Here is a 12337-nt window from a genome sequence, read left to right as displayed (position 1 = left end):
TAAAATACATTCAAAGAAACAGCGACATCAAGCTGATATTTTTAAAAAAAGAAATAAAAGAAAAATAAAAGATACAATTCACTGAGAAAGTAGTTTGCAAGTATAGATAAAGAAGTAATAAAGACCAGGGCCCAACCCACTCAGACCTATGGGGTCAGTGGGCATTTCTATTGAGGAAGCTTTGAATCATTATCTTTTAGAAAACACAACTATGTATCTGAAATAGATTTTAAAAAACCTTTCTCAAATTAGAAGCTAAAGCCTCCAGTGGGAGTCTTAAGCAAGTTTTTAAAAGATCAAGAAGACTGAGTTGAAGAATTGTCAGCAGATGCAGGGTACAAAAAAACTGGCACACTTCACCAACATGTACTTTCACAGAGTTCCTTTATAAAGCCTTTATGATCTGCTAATTCAGACAGGAACATCATTTCATAACTCTAAAAACCTTTTTAATAGAGATGGTATTCACAAGATAAACTATGGAGGCTTCATTTTCTTTATATAGAACAGTGATGAAGTGCATTACAAGGCTGCAGATGCTCTTTTGTATCAGAGGACGAGCTATTTGAATATCACTGGTAGAGATAACATTATCAAAACATAACACAAATCTCAAAAGTGTCATGAATTTAGTATTTCAACTCACTTACTAAAACATTTCTTTAATCTACCAAGTATGAGGCATTGTACTGGGCACAGAGATGAACAAGACATAGCTTCTGCCCTTGAGAAGCTCACAACCTAGATCAGCATGTCCAACAGAACTTTTTGCAATAATGGAAATATTCTGTATCTATGCTGTTCACTACAGTAGCCACTAGCCACATGTGACAATTGAGCACTTGAAGTGTGCCCTGTATAACTGAGTAAATGAAGTTTTAATTTTTATTTAACTGTAATCAATTTAAATTTAAATTGTCACATGTGACTATTGGCTCCCATATTCGACAATGCAGGTCTAGAGACATACACTATAACCCAGAAGTATTCAAATCAATGCCATAACATGATAGCGATCATTAGTATATACTTACTTCATTTAGTATGCTTTCCAGTGTTGGAGGAGTATCAACTTGAGGAATATCAAACTCCTTATCATCAATCTAAATAGAGAAAAGAAATTAATGCTCACATAATAATGCTTTCCCTCTTATAACTGTGAGGGCGTTTTAATTGATTAGAACCATTATCAATTAAGAGACAAACATACCACCAAACTCTTCACACAGACAGCCAACTCAATAATCTATGATAGAAAGGGTCAGGTCAAAAGACTACAGACTATCCGCATATTCAGTGATTATCAAGGACAAATATGCACTGATGCCACCATCCTGACAGCCCTTTCCAGAAAGCTTCTGTTGAAGGGCTTTGGCATCTGCTTTCTTAAACAAGACAAAACAGCATTTCTTATGACAAGCCCTAATTTTCTAAGTTTAGACATAAGCCATAAGCAATACACAAAGGTCTGACTCTGCACTTCTTAGTATTTCATAAATTATGGTGGTGGATGATTAGGTCAAACAACTTGTCATTAAATAGTCTCATGGCCACAAAAACCTATTAATATCAAACCAATGAGGAAAAAAATCACTGCACAAGAATTCTAAACCTACCACTAGCTCTATGATATTGAGACATCATTCAACATAGCTGCACTTCAGTTTCTTCCCCCACAAAATGGAGTATCAGTGTTGTGAAGCTCAAATGAGAAGATGTATTAAAGTGTTTCATAAACTGTAATGAGGTATACAAATGAAGAGTAATATTATCGCATAAAACTGTATATAGATGCCTATTAATCTATGCAAAAAATGATATATTTAGAGTCTTTAGATCATAAACTACACTCTAACCAACATTTTGGTTAAACATCAAACCTGACAAAAGCTGAATTTTTACCAGATCATTTTTGAACTCCAGTTCCTTGTCCAGATCTATGTAGGAGAATTTTGAAAGTGAAGCTTCCAGATTGAAAGACTTATTCAGTTCTTCATCAGTAGTCTTGGCACAGAGGCTCTGTTCCACATTTTCATGGTCTGGTTCATTGTCCATGTTTACTTTTAATAACTGTATTTGGTCAATCCAAGCAAGTTTTTGTTTGTTTTGTTCTGTTTTTGGGGCTCAGATCATGATGAACTGAATGATGATCTCTTTTCAAAAAAGAAAAAATATTTATCATTTAGATTTCCTCAACTGGACATTCCAAAGACTTACTGGGTCCGACTTCTGTGGAAACTGATTCTTCACTCAATCATCTGACTACAGGCAAACAGAAATCAATCCTAGGGTATGGGCTATGACATGCAGGGAGGGTTTCTATGGGAGCACAAAGGAGGAACATCTGACTCAGGAGGCTAGGAAGTGGTCCACCACCCGAAGTCCTAAGTCTGGTGATAGTGACAGACTTGGGGCAAGCTCAGCCACTAGACCTGGTACCAACTAGATTTATGTACCTAAGAACAAGAGGGTAACTGGTGCCAAAAGCTGCAATTAACCCCTTCTTCACATTCCCAAACCCGAGCATAGCTCCAGTTCTCCTTGAAGATAAGCATATAGTCCAGTTTTGTCACTGTCATCCATACAAGGCCATAGACCTCTAAGGGAACTTAGTGCAGACACAGAGGGCACAGAATGGATAGCTAGTCACTTAACAGGACACTAGCAAATCTAAAGGTTCAGATCTATTAGGGGAGACAACAATGATGCCAGGATAAAATAATTCTACAGCTGACTAGAGAGTTCTGGAAAGAAGGCTAGTTAAAGACAAACAGACATTTTCAGGGAAAACTGAAATACTAAAGAAAAAAATGTATGCAATTTTTTTGTATTTTTCACAGCTCTAAATGATATAATACCATATCAAAAAGAAAGAGATAATCTGGTTTACTTAAAAAGCTGTCTAGAAAACAGCTGTCTGCAAAATTTCTAGAAAACTAAAAATATTTTTGGGGAAAAAAATTGTAAGTTTAACGATTAAATCTGCCCTTAAATGTTTTTAGTTTGTGTTATAATTAGGCTACAAGTAACCAAACTTTAAAAAGTCCATCACTTAGCTCTTCCTGTTTAGAATAAAGAAGCAAACATATGAAAATAGAAACAATGCCATAGTAATGATGATAATAAAAACAAAGGTCATTTTGTTTTCTAGACTAGGTGTTTTCCACAGTACCCAACAACTAGCAGTAATTCTCAGTAGAAAGCTTTTTCAAACTACATACTGCCCACAGAGGGCATAATCACCACCACCACCAAACTTCCCCACCAAACGAACTTCTCTTACTCTTATTCCTTACTGAAGTGAAGGCAGAAAAAAAGGCTGACAACCTCCGAGCCACTGAAAGAATTAATTTTTTTAAAGGGAGTTGAGAATTAGTTGTTGTTATTGTTCTTTTTAAAATAACATGCCCAGGGACTTCCCTGGTGGCGCAGAGGTTAAGAATCCGCCTGCCAATGCAGGGGACGTGGGTTCGAGCCCTGGTCCAGGAAGATCCCACATGCTGCGGAGCAATTAAGCCCGTGCGCCACAACTACTGAGCCTGTGCTCTAGAGCCCGCGAGCCACAACTACTGAGCCCACGTGCCACAACTGCTGAAGCCCATGCGCTCTAGGGCCTGTGCTTCACAACAAGAGAAGCCACCGCAATGAGAAGCACGTGCACCGTGATGAAGAGTAGCCCCCGCTCGCCACAACTAGAGAAAGCCCACCTGCAACGAAGGCCCAACGCAGCCTAAAATAAATAAATTTATTAAAAAAAAAAAAAACATGCACTCATGATACAATGTGAGTGTGGGAAGAGTGCCTGCTCACATCTGTATGCTGGTGAGTTTAAGGAACATTTAAAAAAAATAATAAGTTAAAAAATAAAATAACATGCCCAAAACTCACTAACAATTTTATCTGATTAGGCTCATTTTTTTAGTACACTTAAAATGAATTTCACTTCCTTCAATATTTCTTTTTATCATATTTTAAAAAATGAATATCTACTATGCATAAGAAAGACATGCAGACTCATGAAGACTGATTTTTCAAGAGATGAAACCAACTTTTCTAGCTAGTACATTTGGTACATTACCAAACAGACTAATTCCTTTCACATGTTGCAGAAGACAGACTAACGCTCTGTCCTACAAACACATGCTATCAACTACATTCCTAGAAGACATAACTGAGGGCACTCTGTAACTGGCAACATTTGAAAGCATCTTTCCAATCTCGGGTACTAAATGTACTTCTCCTTTTGCAATGAGCCAAAGGCAGGAGCAATATTAGCGTTTACAAACCCTTCTTCAAAGAAGACTGAATTGGCTCATGACAAATTACTTCTTAATAAAGTTCACTCTTATTTGTACCACTTAGCAAAAATGATTTCAATTAGTCAAGGAATGTTTGCAAGCATGCACAAATTCACATTCAGTGTTTCCTGAGTAAAGTTTTATCCTTACACATTTTTTTAAATAGTGGAAAAGACCACATAACAAGAACAAAAACTTTAAATGATTCAATAACCTAAAATGTTTCATTCTTCACATTTGTGTCCCCAAAATAACTCAGAAAGGAAAACAAGTTTTTCCTGGTTCTTTTTATATCTTCTATCTGGAGTTAATGAAAGGTTCTCAGAATAGCTCAGCATCTGTGAACACCAACACCGCACTGAAGAAGTTTCAAGAAATCAAGCATTCTCTGAAAAAATAACATCATCCTGCCATGCTACCCTACTTCATTTCCAACCTTCACTTCACCGAGCTCCTGTTAGTGTGATGTGGCGGCAAACTGGAAAGAACATAAACCGAAGAGTCAATTAAAACCATATTTGAATCGGGGTTTACCAATTCCTATCTATGACCTTGGTCAATTTGTCTACCCTTTCTGAGCCCCTCTATTTCTACATCTGTAAGATGAAATATTGTGGCCATTTGTGCTGTTTGCCCAGAGCATCACCGCTTGTTCTGGGAAAGCCTCCTTCAAACCATGTGGTTCTTGTAGAGGCTGCCAATCAAAAAGCCCCTAGTAACAGAGATTGCACAATATAGCCAGGGTCCTTCACCAGGATTCACTAAAATGGAACTGGTAAGGAAGAGCCATTTCCACTGTTCTTTAAACAATGAATAATAAGGCTGAACAATATTCCCCACCCTCCACCCCATCCTGTTCTGCAGAAAAGGAGGTCATTTATTCAACACGTATCAACTAAACATCTACTATGCATCTGTCACTGGAGATCTGCCTCTATCAGCAGAATTTACACTCTAGGTACAAATTCTCTAGCAAGAATGAAAGCAATCTATAAATAGAAGCGGAGAAGAGGAGGAACGAGTGTCCTGATATCATTCAGGCTCCAGGTTCCAGTCTTTTATGATGTTAGCTCCGGCCACAGCTTTCTGGCATTTTGGCTACATAAGCCAACATACTCTCCCAATTCTTCTTTTTTTCGGAGGGGGGAGGTGGGGGTCACTTACAATTAGAGTCCTGACTCTTAGGAATGCAACTACCTATTTTGCAGAGTTACTGTGAAGAATAAATGATATAATGACTGTAAAGCACTTAGAATAATGCCTGGACACAGTTTAGGTTTTCAATAAATTTAAAATTTCCTCAAGATTTCCAAATTCTTCTAAAGTTAAAGACCCTGAAACAAGATCTGGTACTTTTGTAAAAGTCTAGCCACGGCTAAGCATATCAGAAGGCTACCTTACCAGAAGGATATACTTCTGATACCATATTAGAAGTTTCCTCATGAGCTGAATGGTAGGGGTTTTGTCATCTAAGACTAGTACAGGTCCCAGCAGAGCATCACAGACACTTAATAAAAACTTTTAATTATACTATTAACTCATTCTAAAATTATGCCTTTTTGTACATCAACTTCCTCTTTTGTCACTTACCAGGAGTTATTTCTTTCTTTATGTTAGCAAATTTTTCCAACCCAAATAGACTTACTGAATCAAAAGGTCAGATTTTTTTTGAGAAGGAGAGTTCACTAGAGCAGCTTCTGAAATTGAGCTGGGCCTGAATCTACCTGTGGTAGGCAGAATAATAGTACCCAACAATGCCCATCCTAATCCCCAGACGATGTTACCTTACACGTCAAAAGGAACTTTGTAGATGTGATTAAATTAGTATCTTGAGTTGGGGAGATTATCCTGGATTATCCAGATGGGCCCAACGTAACCACAGAGTCTTTAAAAGTTGAAGAAAGGGGCAGAAGAGAGTGTCAGAGGAAGAGATGTGACAACAGAAGCAGGGTCAGAGAAATGCTATGTTGCAGGCTTTGAAGATATAGGAAGGGTGCCAGGAGCCAAGTAATTTAGGCAGTCTCCAGAAACTGCAAGAGACAAGGAAATGGACTCTCTCCTAGAGTCTCCAGAAGGACCCCAGCCCTGCCACAGTTTGATTTTAGCCTAGTAAGACCAGTGCAGGACTTGTGCACTACAGAAATGTAAAATAATAAATCTCTGTTTTTTTGAGCCAGTAAATTTGTGGTAATTTGTTACAGCAGGAACAGAAGACAAATACACTAACAACTTCAATTAATTTGTTTCTGGCCACATCACCAACATTCTGAAATACTAACCCCTCCCTTGTCACCTGGTGTTGCCCAAATATTTATTGATCAAACTCTTCCAATATGCAGACCAATGATGAAATGCTTAATATATGATGCTTGATATTACACACTCGACGCGGATACTGCCTTCAGATATCACTTAAGTTCTATCCCAGTACAAAGAAACGCACTACTGATAATTTCCTCTCAAGATACAATTCTATAACTAGTTTTCACCCAACCATCCTGAGATCTAGTGTTTTTACAGTTCTTAAGGGGATGCCATGCCAGAGAGTACCTTCAGACTACACAATAGGTTACATGAAATCAGATTAACCTAACAGAAAATGCATATCACAGAATCATGATTACCCAGTATGCTGTCCATTTCTGAGTGTTCATAAACTAATACTTTAATAGTTCCAACCAAAGATCATCTGACATCCCGACAGTTCCCAAGGCTACTCCCTCTTAATTATTCCCGACCAATGAATAAAAGATTCAAGGACCATCTAAAAAAAAAAAAAAAAAAAAAAAGATGTGTACCATATAAACAGCAATGACCCCATTACAACACTGGCCAACTGAATAAGACTCTAGAATGTGACCTATATTAGGCCAGGTAAATGAGGAAGTCTTCCACCAGTTTTTTTAACCTTGGCAGACATTCCCAACTGTTCTCAAGTTTCAGGATCCTATTTATTCACTGACATTCTCTTCCTCCCAAAAGTGCTATATGAGACAGTTTTCACATTACACTGAAATCAAATCAAGTTTTTTTTTTTTAATATACTATATCCCCCGAAAGATATCACAAAATCATGATATGAAAGCAATTTTACACATCAACTTTGTTTCTGGTCTTCCCAATCCAAGTATTTCTCTTCTTCCATTTCTTTGTTTTGTTTTATCTTCTTGTGGTTTGTTTTGTGAAGAAAAATGTAATAGAGAATTAACTTCTATTAGTTTTCTATTATCTTTCTCTGGTAAATGGACTCTTTTTTAACAGCTCCCCAATGCCTACAGGATAAAATTCCAAATTCTAAGCCATTCCAGGCAGAATAACAGTTCCTTTACAACTAAAGTTATTTGTATTCAGAGTCCTTCAAGAATAATTTCGAGGACTTCCCTGGTGGCTCAGTGGTTGAGAATCCACCTGCCAATGCAAGGGACACACGGGTTCGATCCCTGGTCCGGGAAGATCCCACATGCCGCAGAGCAACTAAGCCCATGTGCCACAACTACCGAGCCTGCACTCTAGAGCCCGCGTGCCACAACTACTGAAGCCTGTGCACCTAGAGACCGTGCTCCGCAAGAGAAGCCACCGTGATGAGAAGCCCGCGCACCGCAACCAAGAGCAGCCCCCACTCGCGGCAACTAGAGAAAGCCCGCACGCAGCAACGAAGACACAACGCAGCCCAAAAAAAAAAAAGAATAGCTACCACTTTCCTTCCATGTCTGCTCACACTAATTCACCTTCCCTTTCCTCTTCCTTCCATTTATCTAAATTCCTTCTTTCCATCCTTCCTTCTGGGAACCTTCCTTCCCTAAACATCCTCTGAATCCAGAATGCATGTCTTCTTTAGAACAGCAGCTTGGCACTTTCCTTATATTGATTCATTAGTTAACTTACCATGTGACTACATGTTTTCTCCCCAGCTGTACAACAGAAACGGGGCCAGGTGTTTTTGTATACTCCACATCACTGTGCTCACTGACTTGCACAGCTAGGTAGACATTCAATAAATACCTGCTGATCAACACAAGAACTGGAAGATAGGAATAACACCTGTGCTGCAAATTAAATATACCAGTTTTATTACCTGTAATTGTTAAGCTTCAGATGATATTATTTGACTCATAGCATGCAGGAATCTATGCCATAATAAACCAAGTTATAATTGAGTTCTACCTTTATGTAATCAGGCCTGTCAACTACAGATGATCATATTCATCCTTCAGATATGAGCTAAAGCTCTGCTTCCTCAAAAAAGCTTCTTTTTGTCCTGCTCAACTAAACTAGGTTCCTGGTTAATAAGCACCTATAACATTGTTCTCCTTTTACCACACGTACCACATTGCAATCATTTTTTCATGTCTGAACCTCTATTCCCTTCCCTCAACTGGAATGTAGGTTCCAGGAAAGCAAAGACCATATCTCCCTTTTTTCATCACTGTATTCCCAGTGCCTAATTACATAGTAGCTATTCACCCCACCAATCCATCCACCTACCCACCTCCCCCTCACCCTCCCTCCCTAGGTAAGCAGCCAAGCAACACTGCATCACTGGCTTCCAGAGCCTTCAACAGCAGTTCTGGTCATTCAAAATAAGATATGGTTAGTCATTCTGCCCCCAAAAGCCTCCCACCTTGCAAGTTCCCCTCTTTGCATCTAAGTGAGTTTTTTTTTAATCCCTAACATTGATTTTTTTAAATGATCATTTCACTCATGTATGACATGACACAAACTCCACAATTTCAAGTATTTTGTGGTTTTTTTATATTAATTCAGCCTATAGGCTAAGATGAAAACAGTGAAAATGTATCATATGTTCATTCAATTTATAGGAATTCAACCATTATCTACGGCAAATGGAAAGAGAAAAAAAGAAATGATTCACACAGAGCCAGGGACTCTGCATACCCCTCCACTCAATAACTACAAGCTTCAGTGTATGCATGGGGGGAGGGGGTGGGTATCCACTGGCCTTTTGGTCAGTCTCACTTCTCGCATGCCTCATACACGGCAATCCATTTCACCTGTGCTCAAAGTAACACACAGCACGCTGTTCCAACATGGAGCAAAAACTGGCCGTGCTGGACTTCCTGAGAGATCAGTCTCCAACATGACTCCTTCCCAGGGTACTCAATTTTCAAGGTACTTTTTGAGGGTGCTCAAGTTTCACCCTTACTCATGGACTTCAGAAACAGACCCATCTTTCCTTTGGAAGACTGCTCCTCCTCCACTTCAACCATGTAATTTTGGTGGTGCTGCCAATCAAATACCCTCTCTGCTTGGCCAGAAGAATAAGCACATGACATTCTTGTATCCAATCTGGCCAACCAGTGTCCTTCCCTGAAACTTATAAATATTGGAGGTAGGAGATTTCTCTTCTGTCTAGGGTGCTTAAGCTTGGATGACGTAACACAAAGGCTGTTATACAGAATGAAGATAATTCAAACATTAATTCAAGATTCATTTAAGAATAGAACAGTTTGTTCTTACAAATATATACAGATGACACCCGAAGCTGTAGGTTAAGAGAAGATGTTATCTAAACTGTGAAAACTATAAACAAAAGTTAAACGTACTTCAGTTCAAAAGGCCTTACTTTTCATTCACATACATAACTGACATTTGGTGTCACAATGGTTGATATGTCTATGAAAGGGTGGGAAAGAGTTGAAAAATCACCAAGAGGTCCCAATATTCTGGAAGACAGAAAACATCCATCTGCTGACGCTGGTCCAGGTACAAAGGAAATGTATAAAGGATGATCAACATACTATTCCCTTGACCTCTGGAAAAAATTTCCTCACATATGTCTCTTTGACATACGAAGCCAACAGTTCAACCAGAATTTTTTCTCCCATTTATCGTTATTCTGCATTCTATGGAACACACCAGCTATTGACAGAGATTTCCATAGCTACTCTTTTTAAATTTAACCATGAGCAAACCCATATACTACACAAACATATGTAGAGCCTCCATCCCCATTTATATTAGAGATACTTGAAACACACATCTGATACTTAATTTATCTCCTAATCACAGACATCTGGAGTAAAGTTGGCACCAGAAGTTACCAACCATGTTTGGTTTGTTTGCTGTGGGTCGGGGAGTGTGGTAGAGGACACAGCCTTCCTGACCACTCTAGTATCAATCTAATATTAGCAGGGTATGAAGGAGGCATGCCTGTTTGGAGAAGGCTCCCCAGCAGTTCCTGACCACCCGTAGCCATGAAACCTCTCTCACTGATACTACTTCATCGCACCTTTCCTCCTTTGAAACACACCCAAACATTTTAGGCAGCTCTGTTTCCATCTGCCCCACCACTCCTTCCCCAACTACCACACTTGGAGAACTAACCAGGACACAGGAATGGCCTCGAACGTCAGAGACCCACGTGTCCCCTGCTGCCCTCACTCTGGGGCACACTTTGCAAGCAGAGAGAAACTGGACCGAGCCTCACAGGGTGCGCACCAATCCTTAGATGGACACCCCATCTAAGCTTCTGCCTCACACTCGGGAAGCACACTTATCCCAGGCCTCGAGGGATGGAGGAGCCTACACCTGCGCCCCAGACCCCAGAGGCGGGCTACACACCTGTTCCGCTGCGGGAGGGGAGTGATTACCGGCCTCCAAGTCTCACAATCTGGGGAAGCGGGTACACCTTCACCTCAGCTTCACATTCTTTGGAACCAACAAGTGGAAACTGCCTAACCCAGTTCCAGGCCAAACACAGGACACTCTCCTCCGCCCCAGAGTCAACCCCGCCCGGACGGTGGGCCCTGGTCCAGTTAGCCCATCAGGGGCCGCTCGGTCAGCCACTCCAAGGCCGCCCCGCTGTCGCGCGGGGGAAAGGGCTCAAGGACCCGGCACGCGTTCTCCTCCCGCCCCGGGTACAACCCCCCACCACTGCCCCCACCCCGTTGGTCCGCTCTCCGGAGATTCGTTACCTGAGCTCTCAGCCCTTCCAGCCCAGGACCCCCACCCCACGTGACCCGCCCCCCGCTCTAGCCCCACGCACGCGCAGTATCTACCCGGTGGCCACGCTTCCGCTTTCCTCTTCTCACCCGGGTCTCTCCTGGGCGGTCCGCCCCTCTACACCACGCCCCCATTTAAAGGGCCAGAGATACACTGTCTCACCCCAGGGACTTCTGGCGTGATTAACATCATTAGGAACTGGAGAGTGGAAACGTCAGAGAAGGAGAGTAGACCAATAAACAGTAGTCCGTGAGATGAGAAGAGAAACCCTCCTCCAGCCCTATGTGAGTGAATTTATCTAGCATTTAAGAAAGTGAACCTATCTTCAGCCAGCCCAGAAAGGGTAGTTGATTCCCAAGCTTTTGGAGTTTGCAACCAGTAATTTTTAATTTTAATCTTTTTAAACACGAATATAGAATTATCAGCTTTTTATTTTGCCAAATAAAGACAATTAGCACACACACACTAGAAATCAACTATTATTTTCTGATTTATCGTCAACATTGCTCCATAAAAATACATCTTAACAGCAAAAGTATAGGAGAGATATGCTCTCAAATAAAGGAGAGATCTTTAAAATGGATAGAAATATGTTTATTTCTCTTATTCCTCCTCAAGAAAGATGAACACTTTCAGGACAGACTGGTTTTTAGAGGCACCACTGTAGATAACGTGGGCCCCAGGACACAGATCTTATGCCTACTGGGGCCTATGGTCAAGAAAATAGAAGGAGGAAGCACACCAGAAAATGTTCCTGGAAGGAGATAGAGAAAATATTCAGTTGGGGAGACATTTATTGAGCATCAATCCGGTTCACTATACTTCTGGGTCTTTGAAGGACCCAAAGTTGGGTAAGACACAGCCCTGCCCTCCAGGTACTCTAAGAACTCAGTGTACAGACAAAGCTACAGTCCAAGGCAGGCTGTTTTGAGTGATATAAGAAAGGTATGAGAGCATCATTTCAGGATCACACATGAGGGAAAATGGGGAACACTTCAGGGAGGATGTGCTGTCTTATTAGGACGCTGAAGGATTTCAGTAGGCAGAGAGCAGGGAGAATTCCTAGCTGAGGGAAC

The 12337-nt window shown here is 40.6% G+C and overlaps 1 protein-coding gene across 7 annotated transcripts in view; it reads right to left on the bottom strand.

Moving 5' to 3' along the window:
- VPS8 (VPS8 subunit of CORVET complex) overlaps positions 1-11341 on the bottom strand; it is a 280256-nt gene extending 268915 nt beyond the window's left edge. For 3 of the 7 annotated variants that reach the window (XM_057545207.1, XM_057545209.1, XM_057545210.1), the window contains exons 1-3: positions 10881-11034; positions 1903-2153; positions 1035-1103 (exon numbers count right to left, since the gene is read on the bottom strand). In XM_057545207.1, coding sequence (XP_057401190.1) covers positions 1035-1103; positions 1903-2055 — 222 coding nt within the window. In that variant the 5' untranslated portion in view covers positions 2056-2153; positions 10881-11034. Of the gene's footprint in view, positions 1-1034; positions 1104-1902; positions 2154-10880; positions 11035-11233; positions 11289-11317 lie in introns of those variants that run through there. The other 4 variants (XM_057545203.1, XM_057545208.1, XM_057545206.1 and 1 more) reach the window with 3 other exon arrangements.
- Positions 11342-12337: the final 996 nt, after the last annotated feature.

This window comes from Balaenoptera acutorostrata, chromosome 4 (assembly GCF_949987535.1).
Source record: "Balaenoptera acutorostrata chromosome 4, mBalAcu1.1, whole genome shotgun sequence".
Lineage (NCBI taxonomy): Eukaryota > Metazoa > Chordata > Mammalia > Artiodactyla > Balaenopteridae > Balaenoptera > Balaenoptera acutorostrata.
The sequence above is the reverse complement of the archived record's forward strand: the minus strand, read 5'-3'. Positions and strand labels throughout refer to the sequence as shown.